Here is a 10,608-nt window from a genome sequence, read left to right on the forward strand (position 1 = left end):
ACACTCAAGTACCTTTGGCATGAAAAAGTAGAGAGAAGGCCATGAAATCTCTCTTTAAAGCCATTTCTCCCACAAATCCCACTTCTGGCTTTACTCCTGGGTTCATGACTATCCCCTCCATGCCCACTGCCAGGGCTGTAACCCCATGTTTATAGGCCACTGCCCTACCCCAATCCCCCTCCTCTCTCCTTATCCCTCCCAGCCTGTCCTTGCACACACCACAGCGAACCCAGAGAGCTGACCCACCTGCAAGCTCTCCTCTTTGCTGCTTTCCTAGTTGACTGAACATTTTCTCCAGTTCTGAAAAGCACTGGCTCAGTTTCTAGCATGCTAGGTAAGATTAAATAATCACCCTCACAGATGTAAAATATCACCATATGATTTATTAAAAAGTCCAAAATTTTTACGGAGCTTATAAAAACATGGGGGGGGTTGTAAGTGTCCAGTGAAACAAGTGTCCTGTTCAGCTTTCTGCAGGTGTCGGTCTCCAAATCGAAGGGTACATGAGCATCGCTTCCAGGGCAACACCAGCTGTGAGGGCGCGGAGGCACAGAGCAGGGACTGCCCTATTCCCACCTGCAGCTTTTCAGACCAACTCGGCTGTGCCTTCAAAACTTCTCCAAAACGCTGGGCCTTCCCGAAGCCCAAGCTAACATCCAGCAATGGCATCGCTCTCTAGTCCCACTGGGCCGCAGAGCCCAGCAGCAGCAGGGGGATGGGTTTGGACTTCCCGGGGTAACAAAGCTCATGCAGTGCAGCGTGGGCTGCGTTCAGCGGGCACACGTACAAGTAAATACCCACAAAATTGTGCAGAACCCCCCGCAGGAAGGCTCTGCTGCTGCTCATCACCTTCTGCCTCTCCTTGGGCCGCAAGAAGCCATTGTCTGTCGAACTTGAGTTATGAACTAAGAAGAGGCAATGAGAAGACACTCTCCAAACAAATTCACACTTCTGTGTAAAGCAGAATTCAGATGTATTTAAGGAGAAAATACCTCTCTGTTGTGCTGTTTGGAAGGTAAGTATGATCAGATTTGGCTCTTCATTCAATAATTTCATTCCTCTATCATGCACTTCCCATTTCTTTCCCCTTGAGATTTATTTAATCCTACTTGAGAAGAGAAAACTGCTGATCAAGATGGGAGTTATTTCAGCATCTGTTGCTGAAATGTTACTTCATTTCTCCTGTCCTTTTTACTCTCCAGCACTCAGCAGTTCCCTCCAAGACTCTTAACTTCTCTTGTCTTCTGTTAATTAATACCCAATTAGGATTGCCTACTGATAACTGCACACTGGTCTAACAAAGCCTGGCCTGTTGCTGCGTTTAAGTGTCATATGAATCCGCAACAGCAGGTCTTACTGGAGCATAAACATAGCTCAAACTATTCTCTGCAAGTGTTTTTTTGCATGTACTGTGCTAATTTGGCAAAAAGGTCTCTCTAGAAATTGTTTTCTTCAAAAATATTTAAAAAAAAATCCTTATGTTTCACACCTTGCATAAAATTGACAACATTGATAGCTTTTAAAGACCAACAACAGGGGAAGCAAGAAGGAACACAGAGGAAAATCAGCGTAACCACTGTGACCATGCCACTACCTTGTTCCAATACGTCCCAGTGAGGGACGATGAGCCCCCATGGCTGGGGGCATCCAGCTGCTTGGGCAGCTTAGGCAAACTGCACCTCCTAACCCCATCTGAAGATGTCACTGGCTATTTTTTAGCATCTTAGAACAGCTCTAGGAGTCATATGGCTTATTCCTATTCATTGCACAATAATCCTGCAATCTATTCTGCATTAAAAAAATAAACCTTTCTGTAAATACAGTGTTATTTTTCCTGCTTTGCCTGCAGCCTCCTTTGTATCGCTCCATGGAAAGTAAGCATATACCTCAGTGAACCCACTACTGAAATGTAGCCACAGCTACAGAGGTAAGCTAAGCAGCGGCAGTCACGGCACGAGGCGGCACAATACACACAAAAGCACTCCACTGTCATTTGGAAATGATGAGTCCATCTGGCACATTTGTTTTCAGTCATATAAAGAATTCCTCATCATCATCCTCCACTCTGTTTGCGGGGCTGGCTCGTGGTGTTTGCAAGTGGAAGCCCGAAGCTCTTTGCCCTGCTCCTTCACTCCTTTTGGCTGCAGCAAACAGCAGCTGGGTCCTGTCCTGGCAGGGCACGGCACTGCTGGCCCCATCCATGGGTGCTCGTGGCTGGAGGAGGCTGCTCCGCAGGTCCCTGGAAAAGCGGTTCAGCAGGCAGCGGCCGCTTGCAGGATTTGCCACGGTGAGCCCGGTGTCAACGTTGGTCTCCGCTGCCTGCTGACGAATGGAGCTCTCCTGGAGAGAAGCCTGCGGCTTGCTGCTCGCCTGCCTGCGGAGAGAGGTGGCATCCCACCATGACCGGGTGGCTGGACCTCTGTGAGAAGAGCAGAAGTGCCTGTGGAGGTCACCACTGGCTTGCTCAGGAGTAAGGGCTTCGCTTTGGTCAGATTTTGGTTTACCCTTTGTGGATCTGACCTCCTGGCTTCTCCGCCCAGGATTACCCCGCTTCACAGGGAAAGGGGCTGGGACAGAGTCCTGCAGGATTTTTTCATTGCCTGCATCACTATGCTGATGGGAAAACCCAACATTTGTTTCATGGGGCTTGGAGCTGTCTTGAACCTGTTGAAGAAAATTTGGAGAGAACCCCATTAACATACCGTTCTACCTTGATGTCCTGGTTTCAGCTGGGATAGAACTGATTGCCTTGCTAGTAGCTGGTACAGTGCTATGTTTTTGAGTTAGGTATGAGAAGAATGTTGATAACACTGATGTTTTCAGTTGCTAAATAATGTTTAGTCCAAAGTCAAGGATTTTTCGGATTCTGATGCCCAGCCAGCAAGAAGGCTGGAGGGGCACAAGAAGCTGGGAGGGGACACAGCCAGGGCAGCTGACCCAAACTGGCCAAAGGGGTATTCCATACCATGTGACATCATGCCCAGTATATAAACTGGGGGGGGAGTGGGGGTGGGGGATCGCCGCTCGGGGACTAACTGGGCGTCGATCGGCAGGGGGTGAGCAATTGCATTGTGCATCATTTGTATATTCCAATCCTTTTATTATTACTGTCGTCATTTTATTACCGTTATCATTATCATTATTAGTTTCTTCTCTTCTGTTCTATTAAACCATTCTTATCTCAACCCACGAGTTTTACTTCTTTTCCTGATTTTCTCCCCCATCCCACTGGGTGGGGGGGAGTGAGTGAGCAGCTGCATGGTGTTTAGTTGCTGGCTGGGGTTAAACCACGACACTTGACCAAGTGATGATGCTCTCACCCAGCCTCGCTGTGCTGAAATCACCTGCAGTGTGAGTCAGTCGGAGCCCCACTAGAGAACAGCATTGGAGTCCTACAAGCCTGAGCGATGGCAGATGAAACTTAATGTAGATAACGTGATGCACATGGAGAAAAACAATCCCAGCTTCACATACAAAATGCTAGGTTGTAAGCTGACTGTAACCCAGGGGCCTCATTTCTGTGACAGGCAGCACCATGTTAGCATCAGTTCAATGCCTGACAGCAGTCTAGAAAGCAAATGAAATCTTAAGAATTATTCTGAACAAAATGGAGAACATTGTTATGCGTGGTGCAGCTCTGGTCCCAAAGCCGGACCATGGTGCCTGTCCCTCACCTGCAGCTCACAACAGAGTATCATGGAGCTGGAAATGCTCAGAAATGGACAACAAAGATAATTGCAAGTACAGTAAAGGAACAATCGTGTATGCTGGTAATTTTAAGCCTGGGGAAAAAAGCAGTTTGGGAGGGAGAGGATAAAAGGCTAAAACACCATGAGCCACCTGGAGAAACAGATAGGTATTGTCCATTCCCCACCATCTGCAATGCAAGAAGCAGAGGCCATCAAATGAAGCCAGCTGGAGACAGTTTCAATTAAATGAAGGTAGCAGTAGACCAGGGGAAGTCCCTGCCAAAGTATGTTGCGGATAAAAAAAGTTCACATGGATTCAAGGAGAAACTAGATGAACACTTGGAAAGCAGAGTCACTGCCAGTTACCACAGCTGGCTTCAGAAGACCCTGAAGTTTAACACAGGCAACTCAGGAGTCTATCAGTGGGGCGTAACACATGCATTTGTCCTCTTGCTGCTCATGCCAAGGCAGCCACCTATGGTCAGACATAGGTCTGTGGGCAGACAGATGTGGCTGAAACCCAGTCTAGACAAAAAACCTGAATCACCATGTAGTATCTATCAAGCTCTTACACCTCTGTTTGGGATTTTCCTGATGGCAGCATGCACATGCTGTGGTGCTCGTGGGCAGCTTTCAGAGGGCCCTCAGGACTAGTGCACACACACGACAGATTTGCTGCAGGTGACCTAAACACAGCACACACAAATAGCTGTGCCTGTCCCCAAACCTTCTTGGTGGCATTAGAACTACTGGAGCTCCTTCACATCTGCAAATCCTGACTGGCTGTTTTTGGAAATAAACTTGTTCAGGAAGCTCTGGATCAAATGGCATTTCTTTGATGGCTGGGCAACACATGGACCAACAGTAATCCAGGGAGGAGATACCCATCAGACCAGTGAGGCCAAGGGGACCAGGACCTGCTGAGCATGTCCCACTTCTTCCCATGGGGCATGCCGCCCCTGGGGACACCAGCCCAGAGCAAGGCACCCACCTCACCAATCCTCTGCAAGACTAGAGACACATTTCATGTCTTTATTTACAAAACAGCACACAGAGATGGCCCTACTCTCCTACTTAAGACTCCCACTTGAGTCTTATGGCTAAACTTGTAAAATTTGAGCCACAGGGATCTGCTGTAAACACTCAGAGAAAGGACATGGAATAGAGCAGTAATTAGTGAGCAACTTCAGCAAAAAAAGAGAGGATGTGCTTTATTTACTTCTTTATCAAACTAGGTGGCTTGGGTTATCTCTTCCCCAATAAAACCAAGGAAAGAGTTCTTGCAGGTTCGGGGTGGTAGTCCATGAGCAGACCCTTGGATTTGGTTTGCAATAAGTCAGAGGGGAAAAAATAAATCATTTTCAGGTACTTAGACTAAAGAATTACAGTATGAATTGAAGCATTGCGAAATAAAGTGCTGCATGCTAGGCTGTCAGCGTGCTGTGTGGAGCACGGACACAAGATACACATCCTCAGGTTCAAGTGGACTGCAGCTTCCTTCGCCAGGAGCACAGTGCAGCATGGGTACACCCCCCAAAAATGCTTCCAAATTTCCTGCCAATGAATTCATGTGCGTCTGTCAGCTTAAAGACCTTGTATCTACAGCAGGAAGAACCACAAAGTAATTTAGGAAGGGACCTCTGGAGGTCACCTGCCCAGTCCTCTGCTCCAGGCAGGACCAACTTCAAAGCTACGTGAAGATGCTCAGGCCTTGTCCAGTCCTAGTGGGTGGCAAACCAGTTCATAAAGTGATACTGAATGAGAAGTACACAAAGGCTGCCCTGAGGATTAGTGCTCAGAGTAGCATAAAAATAGGCCAGAGAGAATAATTAACTTGATTTGTAACAAATGAGCTCTGGAAGGAAAAACTAAAAACACAGGATGGGCAAATTATTTAAATATCCAAATTAAAAAAAAAAAAAAAAATCAGAGGTGGGAGGGGTTGTTACAATAGAAAGCAAGCACACTGAGCTAAACTGCCCTCCTGCTCACATGTATAATTCCCACTATGTATGATCTTAGCGCAATCTTTTTTGTTGTTTTTTTATTTATTTGTATTCATACAACCTCTGGACCGCACACTTGAACAGAAAAGGCAGGGATTTCCTATGACACACTTCTTCGGCACTTTCGCCCAACTGCAACTCACTCAAAAGCTCACAAAATCTATCACAGGCTATGTTGTACCAACACTGTTCTTATATCTGGTTTTGGATGCTAAATATCTGCTTTCAAAAACATTTATAATGTAATGACTTATCAAAAGAATAGGCTGCTACGATCATTTGATTCAGGCAGGGAAGGAAAGATGTTAAACTAGCCTGCTCAAAAAAGCATTAATACTTTTAATTTCAGGCAAGCAGTAATGATGTTAATTTAACAATATAAAAACATTCCAAGGATCTGTGCTTATATTTATCAACAGCATCACAGCACTGGCAGATACCAATTACTGCATTCACAAATTCAGAAGAAAGCATGAACAAGCAAAATCTTAATTTCCATTTTGAACCAGCCCCGCTTTCCTTGGAAGAAAAAAAAAAAACCCCTAAAAAACCTCCTCTGAGAGCACCCCAGACACATACCTGAATCAGAATTTTATTTCCTTCGTAGTCCCGCGTTTGCCACCTGGTGCTACTGACAGGGATACAGGGGTTAGGCAGGAGAGGCACCAGCTGCCCAATCTCTCGCACCTTGAACTGCAAGGCTGATGACTCCTTTGGCTCAGCAGCCACCCCGACGGGCAGCTGCTTCAAGCAGAGCTGCACGGCAATATTTTGGGTTGCGTACAACACAAAGACACAGAAGTTACTTTTCTGCATAGTCGCTTCTTGCTGTAGGATCATCTCATAGAGTCTCACTGCGTCCTCATAGTTATCAAAACTGCAGTAGAGGGTGACACGCAGGATTTCAGGGCCACAGTGCACCCGCCTGATGCCCCACACAGGCATCTGGTCATCCAGGCTGTAGAAGTCCTGGTGAGCTGGGGCATAGGGGTGGCTTTGCCCATTAGCAATCTGGGCACACTGGTAGCGCCAGGGTGGACGCTGGAATTGCTCATGGACCTGGAAAATCCGTTCTTCTCCCAAGTCCTCATGTAGAAAAAGGAGAACAGATATTCCAGGAAAGCCATAGCTTCTCTTGCGATATCTCTCATAGTATTTCAATGGAGTAACTCGCTCGGACACCGTGATAAGGCGAATGTCTGGGCAGATCCACTCCAAAAGACGATCCAGAGTTTGCTGCAGAAGCAGTGAGTGTCCTGAATTGGCGAGAAGGTGCACAGTCATCAGAGAGTCTGCTCTGTCATCCATTGCAAAGGTTCCTGACAAAAAATAAAAACGGACAAATTGGTGCCTTCCCTCTCCTTCTCCTACTACTGGAGCCTCAGTAACACGAGGGGCGTACTCTAAGACTTCAACCGAATGAATTCAATCTTCTCCAGGCTTTGCAATAACCCGATGAAATACGCAGGTACGCACAGTTAATGTGCACAAGGAGGCAGGCAAGGAGTGACGAGGCATTATGTGACCAGTCCCAGGTCACTCACATCAGAGCAGAGCTCAGCTGAAGGCTCATTTTCCAACTCCAAGACTTGAGCTCTGGTCACTGTGTACATGCGACCGATGCGTCCAGAAACACCTGTGTGTCCTACTGCTCCTGTCCTTCGCAGCACAGGGCAGCAGAGATGAAAAGCACTGAAACACAAAAGCAGTAATTCTCCAAGATGAGGTGATGTTGTAAGCACACTTGCCTCTCAGCAGTGGAAACAGACGCTCTGGATCCATCCAAGTCCCACCAGTGTGCATCTCGGTGCGATTGCAGCCTTTTGCAAAGGCAATGTGGCACTCATGTTTGAAAACCTCAGCATATTTTCTTGTAGTCAGCAGGCTGGTTTTAGCTCATTGTAAAAAGCTTGTGATCTTTGCGAGTCACACCCTTCTGGAGTGTACAGATAAGCTATTCTTTAGAAACAAGGAAGGAAAACAGACTAACAAAAGAAAAAAACCCCAACATGTGAACACAACAGATAACAATAAGGGCAGATATGAATCAGCCTCAGGAAAGAGGAGCTTTGGGAAAAAACTTTGACTCCTAGTTATGCACTTCACAACACAGGTGGCTTGCTGCCTAGCTGGAAACCAGGTTCTGGGTTATTATACATAACCCATAAAAGCTAGGTACCAGGCTTCCCCCTTTCAGTGCTCTGTTTGCCTCTTTTTTCTCTCTCTCTCTTTTTTTTTTTTTTTTTTTTAATGCTGAGATACCCATGTAATCAGCACCCCTCAGCAAACTCCAGATTTTTTTCCTTGCTCCTTGGGTTTACATATTGGCACTTAATTTAGCTTATTGTGTAGACTGCAATAGGAATGCCGAATATACACCTCTTTCCAGGCCTCTTCTAGTATCTAGACAATAAATCACACTGTCCCTTCATCTCCTTATTTTGCCAACCCAGGAGAAATACATACAAGTCAAGCCAACTCCCATTTTCTCTACAGAACTGCCCCCACTGCAGCCAGTATTTAAATCACAACTGGGGCCTCCAACGATGCATCCAGCTCCATCTAATTAAGAACAACCTATCTCTCTCTGCTGACATACCAATTTCCCTCTCAAACAGCCAAGCACACAAAGCAGTGGTTCACTGTGCACAAATCCCAGCATTAATAAGAGTCTGTTATTCAAAACTCTGAACTAATTTTTTTTTTTTTTTTTTTTAAATACAACCCTAGCTTTATATTCAGCTGAGCAAAATCTCCAAGGTCTAAAGGCACAAGTAGCGGTGCCGTGGTTTCCTTTACATAGAAGATCACTCTCACCGGTAGAAATTCACATTCATGCTTTAAAATCATACTGACACCAATGTGCAATAAAAATAAAAAGGCTGACTAGAAAGTGAGGAAAAAAATTAATTTGCACTGATAGAGACAAACCCATCCGCAACACTTCCAAGCAAGCAACAACAACTGTTGGGAGGGAGACAAAAAAATCCAGCCTTTGGACAATTGCAGGAAGAGAGTGAAGAGTGCAAGTACTCAAAACATTAAAACGCTCTAGATGAGCTCTGAACAACACAATTTTACTAAAATATGGAAAAGGAAATGATTCATCAACCCTTTGCTACAGGCCAGGGGCAAGCAGTCATCTGCCTTCCTGCAGGTGAGGAAAAGGGGCATTTTGCCCGTACAAGAAAACACGGAAACAAAGTTCATCGGGGCTCAGTTTGTAGCTGGAAGCACGAGCTGCATTTCGGGGTCCCTGCTGTGGCAGGAGGCAACGGTGCTGGGCATGGCAGAGATGCCCGGCACAGCCACGGCGGCAGCGTGCCGAAGCAAGGCACCACCCTGCGGTACTGCCTTAGCTTCAGACAAACGAACACAGACCCGTAAGGGTCAAAGCGGGTAAATATGAGTGAACACAAACACGGGTGGGGGAAGCAATCCTCACCCCATGCACGCAGCTGTGGGACCGCAGGCTGGCGTATGGCCCAGCAACGCTGACAGGGCTGAGCTGGCAGTTGGGTGAAAGTGGCGGCTTTGCGGCCAGCAGCAGCCTGAAACAATGGCATTAGTAGGGAAAGAATAGTGAGGGAAATGGAAGACATTGTATGGCAACCTATAAATCCAAAGCGCATCTGTACCTTGAATAGTACGTGCTGTTCCAGCTGCCCTTTAATAAGATGGATGTGGAGATTTAGGGAGAAAGCAGGAGGAGGAAGACAAGAGTAATGAAAGAAGCCGCTTCAGTGAGAGTAGCAAGCTGATGAGGACCTTCAGCCTGGAGAAGGAACCATGGCAGGACACACTATAGATCTATAAGGTTATGAGTGGCATCAGGAGGGTAAAGGCGCAGCCACAGGTTAAAGTACCCTCCCAAAAAGCAGCGAGGGGACCAACTGCAGCTACCAAAACTCATTTCCGAGCAAGTGAGGAAACACTTCTCCACACATATCGTTAAGCCTGCCACAAGGCAATGTGATACTAGAAGTTTTTGGGGATTCAGCAGGTGACTGAGCACATGCACGGATGTAGAATTTACCAGACTGCTAGGGGCTGGGTGGCAAATTCAGGGACATGCTGCAATGCCTCTGAAAACGCAGAGCGTGTGCGTTGGCTCAGTCGCAGAGCACTTGCTCCACCATGCTCACCCCACCTGCACGCTCGCTCCCTCCCCGGGTGATCACCCCCTTGGGCTGCTACTACACCGCAGTCCCGGTACCTGCCCTCCCTTTCCCCTTCTCCCACAGAGCAGGGCACCCCATCACTTCTCCGCCGGCAAACCGTTCATTCTCATGGGCGTGAAGAGGGAGCGAGTGCTGCTCTCCTTGCACAGTCCCATCAAGCACTACAGGCTCACACGGCTCTCTGTCCCCATCCCCACTCGAATCGCATCAGCCCGGCTGTTTAAAATCCCATGGGGGCAGCAGCGTCGTAGTGAAGAAGATAAAGTACTGGTAACATGAACTCTTGCAAAGCAGCTGTAGAGAGTAAGGGCTGGCAAGCCGGGAGGAGTAGGGGTTCGGAAACGATGCAGACACCACATCTCCCTCCAGCTCCTGCTGTAGCCGGTGGGAGCCAAACTGGTTTCCAGATGGGCAGGTGCCTCCCACAGAGACTGCTGAAGGTGACCAGCATCTCTCCTGCGCAGAGCTGGGATCTGATGTAGCTGCCACCTATTTCAAGCGTCACCAGGTTTTACAACGGCCAAGAAACCGAGCCTACGCACAAAAAGGGCCAAATCATGAACCCTGCCACCATGCCGTGTTTCCTCTGTGAGCAGTGCGCTTGCTGGGGTGGGACGGAGAAGCAGTCTCGCCTGTGAGCTCTATCTGATAGAGCTGCCTGGAGAACAGTTTTAGGCCTGGTTCTCGGACCCATAAGCTCTCCAGCAGCTCCAGGTCAGGGGTCCCCACCAC

General features: G+C 47.5%; 1 protein-coding gene across 1 annotated transcript; it reads right to left on the bottom strand.

Annotated features, from left to right (window-relative positions):
* Positions 1 to 363: 363 nt before the first annotated feature.
* FAM124B (family with sequence similarity 124 member B) lies at positions 364 to 9,179 on the bottom strand. The gene is made up of 2 exons (XM_052804507.1): positions 6,275 to 9,179; positions 364 to 2,664 (listed from the first exon to the last, which is right to left on the bottom strand). Exons 1-2 carry the CDS (start codon positions 7,001 to 7,003, stop codon positions 2,032 to 2,034), a joined length of 1,362 nt encoding a protein of 453 aa, XP_052660467.1. The 5' UTR covers positions 7,004 to 9,179; the 3' UTR covers positions 364 to 2,031.
* Positions 9,180 to 10,608: the final 1,429 nt, after the last annotated feature.

This window comes from Harpia harpyja, chromosome 12, assembly GCF_026419915.1.
Source record: "Harpia harpyja isolate bHarHar1 chromosome 12, bHarHar1 primary haplotype, whole genome shotgun sequence".
Lineage (NCBI taxonomy): Eukaryota > Metazoa > Chordata > Aves > Accipitriformes > Accipitridae > Harpia > Harpia harpyja.

Excerpts from the sequence above, each read along its gene's own strand:
- FAM124B (XM_052804507.1), bottom strand. The coding sequence starts at position 7,003 with ATGGATGACAGAGCAGACTCTCTGATGACTGTGCACCTTCTCGCCAAT. Across the intron at positions 2,665-6,274 it reads GAAATAAAATTCTGATTCAG|GTTCAAGACAGCTCCAAGCC; the intron begins GTATGTGTCTGG and ends TTTCTTCAACAG.